At 39.6% G+C, this 17614-nt stretch overlaps 1 protein-coding gene across 1 annotated transcript; it reads right to left on the minus strand.

Annotated features, from left to right (window-relative positions):
- Positions 1-7137: 7137 nt before the first annotated feature.
- LOC147889495 (cation transporter HKT2;1-like) lies at positions 7138-9089 on the minus strand. Its single transcript, XM_087391263.1, has 5 exons — positions 8483-9089; positions 8214-8449; positions 7798-7970; positions 7456-7695; positions 7138-7351 (listed from the first exon to the last, which is right to left on the minus strand). The coding sequence occupies exons 1-5, from the start codon at positions 9087-9089 to the stop codon at positions 7138-7140; spliced, it is 1470 nt and encodes a 489-aa protein (XP_087247389.1).
- Between the last annotated feature and the right edge of the window lie 8525 nt (positions 9090-17614).

Below are 17614 nucleotides of genomic sequence, written 5' to 3' on the forward strand. Positions count from 1 at the left end.
CATTACCATAATGCATCTCTCTCTCTCTTGTCACAACAAATATAGAGACACACAATGTGCCATACATGTATACATTTGCATCAAGTTGCCTCTTAGGACAAAGATTAAAAAAACAAGCATGCACACAAGCACACATAGCCCCACATGTATATATATTTGTGCACTCTCTTTATGGTGGGCACTTGAACCAAAGTCTTCTTTTTTTGAGCCCTCACAACCCCCCACAATGTATACATGTGTGCACCATCTTTCTATCTTTAGTATGAAGAGACTAATACCCATATCTATGGAATAGAAAATATAAGGCATGCCCTTTTTCTTTTAGACTCAAAGATGGAAAAAAAAAGCTTTATAAAAAAGGGGGACTAGAGCTTTTGAAACGTTTCCATGACCATGTCAATAATATAAGTATCTCCTTGTGGCTATGTTGAGAAGAGACATGGAAGGTTGGTGGAAGAGCTAAGAGATAGGGCCTGAACACATGGATATAAGGACTAGCATAGGTTTAGGATGGGAATCTAGTTGTCATTAATCACAACAAGACAAAGCAACTATAGACGCGCTTGATAGATGTGCAAAATAGTGGGCACGTCTAATAGCACGTCTATTTGTGCATCTAATAGCGCGTCTACACTGTGAATTAGATGCGAATTTAGACACCTTTATAAACGCAAAACAGAGAATACAAAAAGTGAGATTTTGGTGTAGGCTAATAAATGTACATCACTGCTTTCCAAACATTACCCATGGTTACCAAAGCATATAATTTTAATAAAAATATCAATGCTTTTTGGCAAACCCACATATACAAAAATTAAGTGAGGTGAGGAGAATGAGACAATATGTAAAATAGTTTTGCCAATATCAATGATGGGCTACAGTTCAATCTCATCCCGGGGGATTCACTCGTCATTAAAGGGGGACGTCACCTGCGTGCATGAACTTCAAGAAAACCCCCTATTTAAGATCCACGTAGGATGATAAAACACCCCTATTTAAGCTTATAAGATACCACCAAAATTCCATTATGTCCCCCCCTTTCCTTAAATCTACATTCTCTCTCAAGCATTTAGATTACACAATAAGCAAATTCAGGTTACTTTCCCTATGACTATTTAAAACCATACACAAAATCAAACTTGTTTGGGCTAGTTGCCCAAGGTAACCTATATTATGTCCCCCCTTCTTAAATATGACATGGTCCCCCTAGCTTAAATTCAATATTGGGGAAAAAAAAGGGCCCCCACCCCTAATGTATAAGCTTATGCCTCATTTCAAAAAATCCCCCTATTGTACACTCACGTGATATCATAAGTTTCCCCCTGTGAATCCCCCGGGAATCTCATCCTCAATGAGATCAACCCTTGCCAAACTATCTACTTCAAAATCCAAACCAGTGTTGAGATCTACATATACATTCAGCCCACTACTACTTGTGCTACTCATGTGCTCATTGAAATCAGCATCACCAATAGTAGGCTCGTCCTCACGAGTAATGGCCTCAATATCCATATCTCCTATCTCATGATCATCCTCTTCTCTCGTATTACGGTCATCATCACCTCCATGACCATGATCATCCTCCATACACTCCATATAAGTAAATGTACTATACATCACTTTGGAACATGGCGTAATAGGTATGACATGCCACCACCTATTATTATCCACCATTGGTTGATACACAATCTAATCCAAACACAAATACAATCATGTTATTTTCCTTGCATCGAAGGTATCAAATATTTAAAAGTGAGTATTTTTATATGTGTCTACAATACCTGTTCTCATTATTGTGGTAGTACTAGTGTATCCTTCTTACTTTGCCAAAACTTTGTGGAGTCAATAGTTACAAAGTCACTTACATGGCATTTGATTGTTGTATTAGGGTCTCTTTCCACCGTGTCCTTAAACCACTTTACATCCAAAACATATGCAAAGAAGCGTCGAAAGTCAAGCTTAATAATATCTTGGATTATGCCACAATAATCATCCATGGCTCCATTGGCTCCCTCAAAGCTAGCAATGACGCCACAATCTTGTGTGTTTCTCTTATCATCAATCCGTTGTGTTCAAAAATGCTTGCCCTCACACATATAGCATTGAACGTAGTACACTACACCAAGACAAAATCAATTAAATAAGTAATCTAAATTGTTGAAAGCTCCTAACTTATGCATAACATTCTATATAACAACCTTGCTCATGCATCCCCTAACATACTCCCATTCTTCCATTGTGATATGCATCCCTGCTCTCTCCATTTCATAAAGTAGCCAATCCATATGAATATCCTTTGGAAGTGCTCTTAGATGCTGAGGGTATGGCACATGAGATCCATGTTGTGTACGAAAGAGGGTCCTTTCTCCTTGTCTTCTTACCTTTGCATCCTTGTATCTTGTCACCCATCTTTTCATCACATCACTATTAAGCATGCAATAAAGGTTGATATTATTAAGCAACTCTGTGTCTATTACTTTGCTCCGTCCTTTCCCTTGAGGCACAATAGAGGTCATTCTTAGGACTTCATCATCTCTCCATAGTCATGGGAGAGAGCTATCCACATCAACAATAAACTCAGAAATATATACAAGTGACTCTTGTACCAACCAACCCCATGCTACCTTCGAGCCTTGCATTTTGTCTCACGAAACCTTTCAAGGTCTTCATGAAGCGCTCGAGGAAAAACAACCATCATGCATGTACAGTACTGCATATAGCAATCTCATCCACCAAATGCACTATGAGATGTAGTTGGCTTATGAGAATAGAACGTAGAAATGTCTCCTCCACTAAACAAACCACCTCCACTAACATAACTCGAGCATTCTCAAGCCTGGTGGGATCTATTTCCTTTGAGCTCACATACCTAGAAAGAAAAAAGTACACCATATTAGCAATATGAAAACCTTGCATGTAGCATTGATACGCTTCACATTTTGTATCTTGTAAAGTACTCACAAGCTCGCTCATCTTGTAAATACAATCCTTAACATCCTTCGACGCACTATGAGAAATGCTAGTAGGTAGTATGAACTGAGCACATGAGGAATGGTTGATTAGTTGCTTCTAATTCACTCACAAATGTGGAAGGAAAAAGATATTATGCACATAAAATACTTACTTGGAGCATCTTGTGCCAATCATGAGATTTCAAGCCATATAATTTCTCTATACCTCTTTTCTTGCTCTTTGAGAAGGCCCCCTTCAAACACCTCATGCATCCAGTGGGAGTACGAATTGTAGTGATAGCTCGTTTAACCGCCACCATCTCTAGCTTTGATAACCTCCACGGTGCACGAGGTAAAAAGACACGTCCATTTGGCCTCTCTTGTGGCCAAGCTTCACGCATCCTCCCTGTGGTGCGTAGATCCTCCCTTATGCTTGCGGAATCTCATGTCCCATTCAAATGTTCCCAAATGGTAGATGCCACATTCTTGAAGATATGCATGGGATCAAGCAGGTGATTGATCTTGAGGTGGGACCAATATGGTAGTCAATAAAAGATGGAGTATTTGAACAAAAGCTAGTGTTAGCATCGTGCAATCTTTATTTCCATTCAATATAGCACATAATAGTTACAAACCCTTATCGGCTCATGCCAAGTGGTGGAGGAGTCATGAAACTGTCCTGAATTCTCATCCAATCTCTTGCAGTGAGTGACTGTGGGGGGACTTCATTTCAAGGGGCGACATATCTAGGATGATCAGGTAGAAGAAATCGATGGTGATTCTCATAGATGACCTTATTCAATGCATCTACCCATGAGGCAACTAGTGAAGGACCACAAACAGGACATGCATGGTAACCCGATGTAGTGGGACCCAAACAATAGATGCAATTAAGAGTTCAAGGTGGGTTCAGGGTGCCACATCGATTGCCTACTCATAATTAAAAGTTCAATGCTTACCTGAGCACTTGCCATAGCCTAGGAAGTCATGCATCATCCACATCAAGACTATTTTGCAGTTGAAGTCTCGTGACAAGCGAGGCTACACCTTGATACCTCTCCAAAGTATCTCTAGCTCATCAATCAAAGGCTCCAAATAAACATCATGATTTTTTACTTTATGTTTCCCTAGAATTAGAAGGGATAACATAACATGTCCTTTCTTAATCGCCATAGAGGGTGAAAGATTATAATTCACCAATATCACTAACCATACACTAAAAGAGGTGCTTTTGAGATCAAATAGGCTCACACTAACCATACCCAATCCAAGTCTCAAGCTCCTAGGTTCTTCCTTGAAGCTCGGCCATGTGTCTTCAATATGCTTCCATGTAGGAGTGTCTGTGGGAGTTCTCCACTTGCCATGGATTGATCAATGGGAAGAATGCCATGAATGAGCTCTGCAATGGATTTGCACTTGAACATATGTTGGATGCGAGGGATTATGGAAAAATGTCACAGAACCTTATGAGGCCCATCCAAAGTTTTGAGATCTTCTCTATATCTTGCCTCTCCACAAGTAGGACACTCTCTTGCATCCTTAAATGTGGTCCATGAAACAAAATGCAATTATTGACGCATACATGGATGGGCTTGTAATTTAATCCTCCAAGAGAGGTCACATGTTTCCTTGCCATATCTCTTAAGGTAGGTAATTTTTTCTCCCTTGGAAGCATTTTACATAATAGCCTGCACGTGAAGACCATAAATGAGAAAAAGCATTTGAGGAATTGACCCACTAGCATAATTCACCATGTTTGCAAAATAGACTTTAAAGCTTACTTAAGTAATGCATTCAAACTTGCATTGCTCCATCCATAGACGGTCTACAAGTTTAGTAACTCAAGGGAGGCACGTAGAACAGAGAATGTGCACCCCTCAAATAGTGAAGTCAATGCTATAGTAAAAAGATCGTCCTACTCCATGCTATCATCCCTACCTGAGGACTTATGGATATATGAATCCCGTACCATATCATCAAATACCTCCTCCTCCACGGCCTCGTGAGGTAATGGCAGAGGGCTACTATCACCATCACTCCATGCATCTGTAACAGTCCCTCCTGAAGATCCCACCTCATATTTCCAACGCTTCGCCTCCTCAAGACAAGCATAGGGCAACATATGCGGGTGTGGCACTGCATCTTGTATCAAATTAAAAAAGGACCATATATCAAACACATAAACACCCATGGGTATCTCAATCAACCTTAACTCTTTCACACTTACCATGTTTACGATCGCATCCCATTCTCCATACTTTGAGATGTGATTGAAGAGTGTAATTCTACATGCACGATACATGTTTCCTTGACATCGATCACACATACATTGGATTTTTTGCTCCAACCACATTTCGCGATGGTGGATATGGAGGGATTCATCCTCATTGGAGCTACTTGTTGAAGATGAAGACATCCTATAGATAAACAACCCAAAAAATGTGTTCTTACATGAGTTGTAAATGTCAAAACTTTGTGTAGCGTCTAAAAGTGTGTCTATACTATGGAACACGTCTATAGGCATGTCTAAAACATAGTGTAGTCGCACTGATAGACGCGCATTTAGACGTGCTTTTAGATGCACTTTTAGACACGTGTTTAGATGCGCTTTTAGACTGCGAGCTGATTTTTGAACCTACTTTTAGCACGCTTTCTTTCCTTCACATACTTTTAGCGTCACACGGCTTGCTTTCCTATTAACAGACATAGCTCCAAGCATCCACACTTATCTCTAAGCACCCACACTCATCTCTAGGCTTACACAATCATCCCCAAGCATACAAGAGAAGAGGGTGAACAAGGAAGACAAGAAAGAAAAGCAACTTTGAAGAAGGACAAGAAGCTTCCATACCTCTATCCAAGGTAAGTCTCTTGGCGGTTGGTCTTCTTTGAAAGTTGCTCTCTTTAGATTCGTCCTTTGTCGTATGCAGGGAAGGGATGTTCTTGGTACTAGTGTTATTCTTTCTGGGGTCAGGCACATGTCCTTTTCAGCTTCTTTTGAAAAGGCATCTATTGGAGCGCGTCTATAGATGCATCAAACACCACGTCTAATTTTTGAGAAAACAAACAGCCATGCCTATAGACGCATTTATAGATGCGCTACGACAGGTTTTCTTGTGTGTTCTTCTCTTTCCCCTTCCCCTTCCTCTTCCCCTTCCATTTCCTTCTCTTCCCCTTCCCTTCCCCTTCTCCTTCTCTTTCCCTTAAGCATTCATGAGGAAATAAGGGATTGCATAAATGATGGAAATAAGTGATTGCATGAGGGTGGGTCCAAGAAAGAGGAAAATTGGACTGAAGTATGAGGGTGGGATAAAGAAAGAGGGCATGCATGATGGAGTCGTCTTTTTCAATCTTTTTTCTCCTCTTTGTTCCTCTCTTTTCCCCTCTCCTTTTCTCTATTTTCACCTCTTTTTTCCTCTCTTTTTCTCTCTTATCTCCTCTCTTATCTCCTCTCTTTTTCTCTCTTCTTTCTCATCCCTTTTCCTCTCTTTTCTCCTCTCTTTCCTTCTCTTTTCTTCTCTCTTTTTCTCTCTTGTCTCCTCTCTTTTTTCTCTTCTCTTTTCCACTCTTTTCCTCTCTTTTCTCATCTCTTTCCTTCTCTCTTCTTCTCTCTTTTATCCTCACTTTTTCTCTCTTTTTCCTTCTCTCTTTTATTCTCTCTTTCCTTCTGTCTTTTCGTCTCTTTTCTCCTCTCTTTTTCTCTCTTATCTCCTCTCTTTGTCTCTCTTTTTTTCCCTCTCTTTTCTCCTCTCTTTCCTTCTCTCTTTTTCTCTCTTTTATCCTCACTTTTTCTCTCTTTTTCCTTCTCTCTTTTATCCTCTCTTCACCTCTCTTTTTCTCTCTTATCTTCTCTCTTTTTCTCTCTTTTTTCCTCTCTTTTCCTCTCTTTTCCTCTCTTTTCTCCTCTCTTTCGTTCTCTCTTTTTCTCTCTTTTATCCTCACTTTTTTTCTCTTTTCACTCTCTCTTTTTCTCTCTTTTAGTCTCTTTTCCTCTCTTTTCTCCTTTAAATCTCTTTTATCCTCTCTTTTTTTCTCTTTTTTCTTCTCTTTTTACCTCTCTTTTCCTATCTTTTCCTCTCTTTTCTCCTCTATGTAGAGCATCTATAAGCGCGTCTATGTACGCATCTTTCTATTTTTTAAAAATTTCTACAGAGCGTCTAAAAGTGCGTCTATTGCAGAAGGATCATTAGCTATGGCAGGGAGGAGGAGCCATTGCCCAGTCCAAGTTGTCAAGAAGGCCCCTGTGTCTGCCGAGAAGCATCACAACCACCAGAATCAGCTTTCCGCAGGTGCTCCACGTTCCTGAAAGGCTGTAGGGCACATCGTTGCATATCCCCGGGCTTGTTGCTAGCCTCAAGCTGCAGCTGTATCCCACCGACAGCCCCACGTTCCCATACGCACTGTTTCACCCACCCACAGCATTGCCCAGAATGAGCTTCAACGCATCCAACTTAATCAAGCATCTCATCAGCGGCCCAACATGAGATAAATTTTGTAAGTTTACCTCACCACCTCGAACATGATGTTGAAAACCGAATTGTTCAGCGGATCGTCGTGATTCGCAGTCCTCTCCGCTATGCAGATAAAGAGGATCGCCACGAACAATTTGACGGAGTCTCGAGCGAGGAGCCTTCGGGATTGGACATAGATATCCCTCTCAGGATCTGCCAGCGAGCCCTCGGTTCGCATAATTGGCTCCATGCTGCGTTGTCGCGTGACATACACCGGATACGCTGCTACGTACCTGCATAAAGCTCTCAATATCTATAAGCAACGTTGTTCGTCTGACCCGTGAATCTACGACTTGGCCACATTCAGCAAGGAAACAGAGAGCAGTTTTGCTTACATCATGCACATTGAAAGAACTAAAGTTGGCGCGGACAAGGCCCAAATATTGATCACATTCATCCCGGCGGTCCTAGTCGCTATGGATTGGAATAAGCCGTCCACGAGCTTATAGCCAGCACCTAGCCCTTCTAGAGCTGGGGAATTGGAGTCTAGCCAGGATATACATAACACCTGTGCCGCGTTGAATGCTACCACTGTTAAGACTAGCCACAGAGTCTCGTTACGCGGAAATAAGTGAGTGTAGCATCTACGGGGGTTCTTCAGCAAGTACGCCAAAATCAGCTTCTTCTTTCCACATGCACCTTTGTAGAGTAGCCATATGACTAGGCGCAAAGTCGGTGCAAATAGTGTATTCCCTAGCAGAATTAGCGCACTATAACAGATCAACAAAAGAGGTGATCTCTGAAACTGTACCAAGTTGTCGTCCAGCAGTATGAATCCCGCGTTAGCAAAGCAGGAGACCGTCGAAAACATGGAAAAGAAGCTCTGATTGACGTGCCTCTGCTTGAGAATGCGAGATGCCTCTGGGCTACCAACAATATAGAGCTGGGAGATTAAGAAACCAAGCATCTGAGCTACCAAAAAATAGATCACTACTACCCAGCTTAGCATTTTCAATGCTTCCTCCTCGGTTCTTCTGAGCTGTTTCTGTGCTTCTGCAGACTCAACAACAGATTTTTCAGGATGCAGGACTTTAACTGTAGCGCAGGGAGGTTCCAACGGTACTGCAATTCGAATCCTGTGCTCCACGCCCTTCTCTTCCCCCTCAAATAGGCCTATGCACCATCGTCTTTCAGCCGTGTTATATTCGAAGTTGGTCTTTAGTAGGGGCATCGACCTGGCTCTCCGAACGCCAGGATCCTGTCTGGGACTGGTTTCCCATTCTCTCTCCGAGCATTTTGATTGATCAAGCAAAGGGAGGGAGATGCTACAATCATGGGAGGATCTAATTCTCCGGATGAAAAGAGGTATAACGGAGGTGAAGATCTGGCCACCTAGAGCCATAAGCAGCATGAGGGTGATCTGATCCAAGAGGGACAAGCGGTGCATCTCGATGCCAACGAGGCCGGTGACGGTGAGGGCGGAGACGGAGTTATAGAGGGCATCGATAAAGGGGAGGGGGGGGGAGGGCGGAGGCTTAGGGGAGAGCCAAAGGGTGAAGGAGCCCACGAAAGAGAAGAGGAGGAAGTAAGCGACGTGAAGAGCAAAGAAAGAGCATCGATTTTGGATATAAAGGAGGAGCGAGTTACAAGCTTTTGCTTTGAGTCTTTGCAACCTCACCCCAGCCATGCTCCCAACGTCCCTTACACTACTCACTCTAGCACCTCTAGACCTTTCTCCTTACACCCACTCATTTTATAGAGTGCACACACTAGTATTATTGCTAACATTTTGGATATGCACAACTAATTTGTAAACTAATGCTTTGTATCATGGACACTCCCTTTTTATCATATCCTCAACGTCCTCATATAAACTAATTCACACTATCATAATCATTCTCCTTTTTAAGTTACTCCAAATCTCTAATGATAACCCCCTAAATATTCAATGGAATATGTTGCAAGCAACTTGCGAGAACAATACCTTTTCTTGGTTTAAAGAAAAAGAGCATTCCAAGGCGCATCTTTTTATATCGCTGAAAGAAGCACTTTGCAAATGTCAAATGTTATAAGTGAGCAATTTTATAAGATATCTGTGGTTTGCATTTTCTAGTACACAATTGATACTTGGAATTAGACTACATCATAATCAATGTAATGAAAATTATTGGGTTTAAAGGGGATATTAATCATGGATTGGCATAAAGCTTATCCTCCCTAGACAAATATAAGACATAGGGTTCATCTTTATGTTCAATAGTACATACTATTGTACCTTCAACAATCTTTTAATACATACTAGTGTACCTTCAACAATCTTTCAATACATGGTGAGGATGCTCCAAATACAAACTTACCATCTTATGAATGATTGAAAGACTGCATGCTAAATTTCCCAAAAAGATGCGCAATGAAGAAACGTTTTTAGCACTGGTAATTAGAACATTGAACATTCTGATCCCGAGACCTTTGAATTCAAATTCTAAAAGACTTGAACTCAAAACTCCACCGCCTTGAATCCCACTTCAGACTAGAAAAATCCCTTGAAAGCCAAATTCAAAATATTGAACCTTAGATTCTAAGACCGCCAATTACACATACCAGGAAAAATTCTGTACTCTAACATTCTATACAATTTTTTGAAATATTTTTCTGATGTGATTATTTCCCATATCCAACATGTGATAAATTAATAGATGAGATTAGCAATGATATTGGATAACACTTTGAATAAAGATAGGATGATAAGGGAAAATATTAAAATGTATGCTTTATGTGGGAGAAATTTTAATGCATTTTTCTCAAAAAATTAAAGTTTTTCTACTCTATTAATCTATGGTTTAAGTTAATCAACTACACTAGACTTCAGGCTATTTTTGATTAACTTAGACCATAGCAACTAGTGTAAAATAGGCTACACACTCACATGCATGTATATGTGTGTGCATGGGCTTGCACAACACATATACATGCATGCACACACACATTCATCCACACATGCACAAATGTGTATGCGCGAACACACATTCATACATGCATAGGAGGGCATGTACATGCGTGCACATATGCATGCACGTGCATGTGCATGTGCATGTGCATGCACACACACACACACACACACACACACACACACACACACACACACACACACACATACACACACACACATAACACACACGCACACACGTGTGCACACACACACACACATGCACAATTATTATATCACATGCGCACATGCATCTATAGGCAGTGCATGTAATCCAAACAAATACTAACAAGCTTATAAAGCCACGGAATGGAAAGAGAAAGTTACTCATATGTTGTTGACTATGTTTCAACTAACTACATGCAAATTAGTTGGTTAAGCTAGGTGGATGGAACCAACTCTCTTGGTGGGTTCACGTCACAAAATTTAGTGTACCATGTGCCTTCAAAAAGATGGGTTTCAAAATTCAACTTTAGGGGAATTTTTAATAGGATTACAATGACAAGAGGGTTTTTCTATTCAACTTTAGAAAAAAATTAGTTAGTTCATAAGTAAAGAGGGGTGATTATTTATTTTTATTTTTTTTGGGGGGGTACGATAATGGTCGAGGGGTTTTTAAGATACCTATATTGAATGCACCTGATACATAGGGTTTCTTATTAGTGCATCCCCTAAGTTGACTGTTCAATAGTCTATTAAGGTTGAGGCCCTCTTACTTTTGTCTGTCCTTGGAGATCTCCTCATGTAAGTAAACCTTACCATGTCTCAAAGTGTCCCTTGCTTCTAAATGTTCCGGTCTATTAGTTACTGATTTGTAATCACTTTTGCAATGCATTTTTTGGCTTACAACTTGTTTGAAGTAGAAAGTACTGCTGCACATTTTTTATGACATCCCTTGTAATTTGATTATAAGTTGTAAACCTTATAAGGTTTTTTTAAATTATCTTACTTATTGCTACATAGCACTTCCTTCTCTATATAAGCTCTCAATATCCTCTAAAAAATCATGTCAATTGTTAGGACAGTTTCAATATTCATTTTTTAGAGTAGTAACGAGCATAAGGCCTTCGATATTCCCCCCCCTCCTTGAAACAATGTATCTACAATTATGGTCATGTCTCTCTAAGTTTTTTTATCTCAAGCCTTTCCTCTCTATAAATGTTGGTGTGTCACTCTATCTAATGGGATAACCTAAGACTTAATGTTTCTATATACTTTGAACCTGGTCCACGATGTGTATTTTGATTTTAAAAGACCTAGATCGATGGGCTAATAAATATGGACTAGTGTGCCTTTGGATTGGGAGGATAGATATGGATAGCTGTGTATTCTAATTGATCCAATCTAATTTATATGGTATAATCTAAGCTATATGTATTCAAGTTGATCCAAGTGGTATGGTCTACGTCACTATGAATGATCTAGTCTAATTGGCCACACGAAATCAGTTGGATGACAAGCATGGATCTAGTTTGTCTAGATATTTGGTTCCAATCTAGACATTCAAGCTAATATGGGTGATATAATCTAGGCTACATGTACTTGGGATGATCTAGGCTAATCTAGGTGGTATGATCCATCCGGGATGATACAAGCTATTCTAGTTGGTATGTACATGAACTAGATGATGGGCATAGACGGATTTGGGCATCTAGTAGAGATAGGATATGATGGAGTCTAGGCTATGTAAGAGTGGTACAAAAAAGTGCCACATATCTTTTTACTTTTCAAGGAAAAGAGGGTTATATTATATTATATTAAGTAAAGTTTTTTTTGACAATGTAAAACTTTGCCCCTTAACAACCAAAATAGGGGAGATAAGCAGACAACAACATAACATGACATCTTGTAGAACATCAAAGGGCCCATCAATCTTTCTCTCCTTGTAACAGAGCTTGGGGTTAAAAACAACAATGATAAGAATACCTGGTTTGGCACCTTGAGCAACAACCGGTTGGTGGTTCTCTAGTGTCCTCATCAGTAGGGCATAAAGCTTTAGTTTTGTTTAATGATTCACCCAAGGGATAAACTAAGGACTCCACATCACCCAGTTTGAAGATGCCTTGAGGGTGAATTCGTTCTCCAACGCTCTATTTCTTTTGGTTTCCATGAAGACCTTCTTGATTCTTGTTTTTAGTTTGCTCACCAATCATACCTCCATTTGATTCTCACCTCTTCAGGAATGGATTGAAAGACTTCATATAGCGAATTCCAAGTTTGAGCTACTAGATTGACTTGGTTGTTGGTCATCACCAACTCCTCCAAAAATTCATGAATTTGGTTGGAGAGCTTGTGACGAGCTTGTATAGAATGCCCTAGTTTGAAGCTTGTACTTGTACATTGCAAACAAGTTGGAAATACTAGGCCTACATCAACACACTCACTGCAAAAAAGATTAGAGCATCTTTGCAACCATATACACCACAAGGCCTAACTATGAATTTTTGTTCAGTTCTCTCGTGATCTACTCTGAGTCAGTTCATCCCCCAAGCATAATGAAAAGGAACATCAACTACCTTACTACGACTTAGGTTCTGCACATACACAAAGATAGGGACAATTCATAAACAAGTGAGGGATATCCTCCATTGCCTATTTGCACCTGCTACACCTACCATCCCCCATAAAAATTGACCTAGATATGGTAGAGTCCAAACTACCTTAGGTAGGATTAGCCGTAATAAGCACCCCTTGTTTTCAGGGATGGTCTTCATCCAAATCCTCTCAACTCTATTCAACCACTATTTAGATGTATCTCATCTATGCCATCGTACATTGAGGGTAATGACTAGCTCATCATGTCCCTCTACTCAAAGTGGAATTGGGAGAAGTTTATTAGTCCCAGACCATCTAATTTGCTTGGGAGACAATTCCAACCATACCCCCATCTAGGAGAGGTTTTCCATGTCCCAAATACCCCATCTTCCTTGAATAAGTATTAAGTCAAACCTGTTAATTCTGTAGTCCCATATTAGGAATTGATCATCAAGTTCCATGCTGTTGTTATTCTATCCCATAGGTCTTGCCAAAGTTTGATACCGTTCTTATTGAATTGGAGTGCTCCTTTAGGAGACTCTTCTTTGATTTGTGAGTCGCTTCAAATGGCAGAGAACTAGATGGAATCTCTACTACAAAAAGTTCCCATCCTTCTAGAGAAACTTTTCTATATAAGGTGCATACCATAGGTCTTCTCAAGATCTCCACATTTTCTTCCATATCTTCGACCCCTTAGTCATACACTATTCATTTGCAAAGATGGTTGACCCTTTTGGTAGGTTCTTCTAGTCTTTTCATCAAATAAGTTTGACCTTGGCCTCCCTTAGTTATGTTCCACCTAACTAGCTCTAACCACAATGAGTCAGGATTAAAGAGAGCCTTTAATATCCATTTCCCCATTAATCTAGTTGATGATTTCTCAATGTCAACTATTCCTAGACTACCAACCTTTATAGGCATAGTAAAAAAATTCAACTACACCTAGCCACCGCTCTTTGACCCAAATCACCCCCCCCACAAAAATGTCATAAAGAGGAGTTGATTTGCTCAAAGTCCTTCTTTGAGGGGAACCAGCATGAAAGAAAATAAATAACACTTGTAATAATTTAACACAAATTTTCTTCAGGCAAAGGTAGGTTGTAGCTTCTACCATTTTTCTATTTTTCCCTTTATTTTCTAGATGACCCCATTCCAAATATCTTAGTTTGAGCATCTAAAATGATGGGTATGCCCAGTAGTTGAAAATTTTCAATCTCTTTGAAGCATTTTTATCCCTTCTTTAAGAGTAAACCTGGTGGTGGGTGCTTGCTCCCAAAGACCCTAGTCTTTCTATGGTTAATCTTTGATCCAAAAACCTCACACAAGGTATCCAAACAATAAATAACTGACCCCATCAATGCTACATCATTCTCGGGTGTGAGATTGGTATCATATAGGAGCTATTGGCTCACAATCTAGTGCCTACTTGGAAGTTGAATGCCCTTGATCGTAGGCTCATTTATTGCCTCTCCTCTACTCCCTATATAAGACATCCAAGAGAGTCTACCCCTATTGGCCAAAGAAGGGGTCATAAGGGCAACCCTATCTAATCAACCTTTTTAAGAAAAAGCTTCAGTGGTTTGACCATTGATTTCAATCTTGGATGTAGGTATATATTTTTAGAATATTGATCCTATCCCCATCTAGTGAGTGACCTTTGTGCAAACCCCCATGCCATTTTGTCACAGGCCTTATTAAAATATGCTTTCAAGAAGTCGATGTCTCGCCCCTAGTCCTCTGCACATTCTAGGCCTTCCCAAAAGGTCAAGATTGCCTCTAGGATGTGCAGAACTTTAATGAAACCTTTTAGTTCCTCCCTAATCCAAATTTGCATTTTTGTCTAAGCCTCAAAGCTAGGGCTTTTGCAAATATCTTATAACTGCATTGAGCATGGTGAGAAGCCTCTAGTCCTTGAGTTCTTCTCTCTCTCCCCCCTTGGGAATAAGTTTAATCATCCCCATGTTTATCCTAGGATCTAGGAATCCCCTTTCTAGAGATTCATTCTAGAGTGCATTCAGGTAGGGTCCTACAAAGATCCAAAAGGTTTGGTAAAATTAAGCCAATAAGCTATCTTCCCTAGGTGTTTTTTCTCTAGTCATATTATCCACTACCTCTTTGAGCTCTTCTAAAGTAAATCCCCTTTCCAAATATAGAGAATCAAAAGAAAAAGTGGTTATGGGCCTAGCTGCATTGCACCTATCTTGGACTCTAAGCTTCTCTATTGCTAATATCTCAGGGGACCCCAATATTTGTTGGAAATGGGAAGCTACCTTCTAAAGAATTACCTTGTTATCTATGATCACTTAGTCCTTGATAATAATAAGCTTGTTGATTTAACTCCTAGGCATGCTTTTTTGTGAGGCTTTCGAAACATTTCATCATTGATGTTTTCTCCCTTTCTTGCCCACCACACCGTAATGTAGATCTATGTGTGTCGAGTTTTGATACGCTTCTCTTTCCTTAGTCCTTCTTTACACTCCTTGAGTAGTATACGTCCTTGTTCTATGACATCTTCCTCTGGATCACTCAAGTGGTTTTCTAAACTCTGTACCTTTAAGTTTCTACACCTTCCCTACTCTAGAACGGATGGCTTTTAGAAAGATCTTCATCTTTTCCATGGCTCGGATTCTTGTTTTTGTGGTGCTCGTCCTTCATCCAAATGTGGTTGACTAGATCGTCTTTACCTTTTCCTATACATAGGATAGCTGGAAGAAGAAGGGGTTGTCCTTCAACCAAGATTTTACTCTTCTACCCTCTCCTCTATCAATTAACATCATAATTGATTTGGGATCTAAGATGAAAAGAAAACAGAGCTTTGCACTTGCATAGAAACAATGATTCATCTGAATGGATTTTAGACATAGATTCTATCAAAACTGGCTCTTCTATGATTTAGTCCGATATGGTTCCGATTTGTTTGTTTCTCCACGTGAAGGAAGCATCCTTCAAGACGTTAACTAGTGCAACATTCTCCTTGGCTTCCTACCATGTATCTACTTTTCTCTCTTATTACATTAACCATCCTCTACGATCTGTCACTTCTCGACTCAACCATGTTCAAGTCTCCTATTACAGTGGAATAAGGATGAAAGAGGCATCTATCCCAAAGAATTCTTCCAGCTTTTACTAAATTGGGGTTGCTAATATAGAAGATCTCTACTATGTTTCCACTAGGTCCCAAGTCCATCAGTCCACGAGTGTAAAAAACTCCCAACCTTTATATCACCCCAAGAGTTTTCCCTCTACCTTCATTGTCATTTGTAATGAACCATTTCCTTTTGTTGTCTATCTATTTTAAATGCCACCTCAACTTGTCACCACTTACTTTTATCTCCTACGGTGCAAGAAAAATTGGCTTGGTTTCCAATCCCTTTAGCCATATTCACAAAAGGATTGTCTTAAACTCATTTGTTAGATCCTAAATACTTATATTAAGAAAGGTAAGTCTATCCTTGTTTTTGTTTTGTATCATATCTGCATGTTTTTATTTGTCTTTTTCTTGAAATTAGCCGGGCTCCTCTTCTCCATGGCATCACCCACAAGTCAACCATATTTACTCCCTTTTGACCTCCTTTAGTGTTACTACTCTTAATTGTGCTTCTTTCCTCTCTACCTACATTGTCTTTTCCCCTTTAACCATAGTGAGGGATAGGTTCTTAGACTCAGTATCAACCTTGTCTGCATTAAGTAACCGCTCCTCAAAACTTTGGATGCTAGAGACAACCATGGATGTTTTTATCAAAGCTGTGGTTATATATTGATATGATACTTTTGGTGAAAATTTATTTAGCCCATTTTTTTAGTTTCACAATATTGATAGGATGTAGTACACTTTTATATATTTTCTTTTGAATTTTGAAGTAAAAAGTGTCAATCCCGGAGAATCTTTCAAAATTTTATTTTTATTAGGGCATACAAAATTTCAACACCAATATAAAATTCTAGCTTCTTAACAAAACTAAGTTGAAAAAATCATCGATGGAGACAACCTCCTCTGTGTCTGATTCAACCAAATCTAGACTTTCTTCCCTTATCACTTCAAAGGCATTACTAGTGTCTACAGCTTTACCTTTGTCATTTCTTTTCATCATCTTCTCTTGGGCATCCTTGACCTCCAAGAGCTTCTCTATCCCTTCTTGAGCAATCGATAGTGTCACCTCTTCCTTCTTTTCCTCCAGTCCCTTACATCCTAATCTAGAAGGGCAGTCCTTGATAAAATGTCCTCCCAATCTACAAAGGAGACATGAGTTAGGAATATCCCATCTCCATTCACCACTTGGATTCAGCTTAGCAAAGCTAATGCTAGATACATCAAGATACAAGCCTCTGGGTTTCCACTGTGCATTTTTAATACAATTGACGGACGTCAACAAAAGTGTCAAAACACCTATTGGAATTCCTTGGCACATAGATGTCAAAATAATCATTGATAATGATTATGAGACTAAAAATCTAAAATTGCAACCTTGCAAAATTTTCCATCTCACTTTGATAAGATACATTTTGACTTTTCATAGCCTATTGCATGGAAAAGCTTTAGTCTACTAGAACTTCCAAAGGCTATAGAAACTTTTTTGAATATGTGCATTGAATCAAAAATATAATTAACTTTCAAACTTTCCAATAATGTAGGATGTAGAAAATAGAAAGCCTTTCCATGGCAAATTTTTTTTAAAAGTAAAATATTATTG

Source organism: Dipteris shenzhenensis, chromosome 20, assembly GCF_047967505.1.
Source record: "Dipteris shenzhenensis isolate YYH24624 ecotype China chromosome 20, Dip_SZ_1.0, whole genome shotgun sequence".
In the NCBI taxonomy this organism is placed as follows: domain Eukaryota; kingdom Viridiplantae; phylum Streptophyta; class Polypodiopsida; order Gleicheniales; family Dipteridaceae; genus Dipteris; species Dipteris shenzhenensis.

What these genes read in the sequence shown, in the direction of transcription:
- LOC147889495 (XM_087391263.1), bottom strand. Translation starts at nt 9,089, where the DNA reads ATGGCTGGGGTGAGGTTGCAAAGACTCAAAGCAAAAGCTTGTAACTCG. An exon ending in TACAGTTAAAGTCCTGCATC is followed by an intron (nt 8,450 to 8,482) that starts CTGAAAAATCTG and finishes CTGCAGAAGCAC; the next exon opens with AGAAACAGCTCAGAAGAACC. An exon ending in GTTCTTTCAATGTGCATGAT is followed by an intron (nt 7,696 to 7,797) that starts GTAAGCAAAACT and finishes AGCTTTATGCAG; the next exon opens with GTACGTAGCAGCGTATCCGG.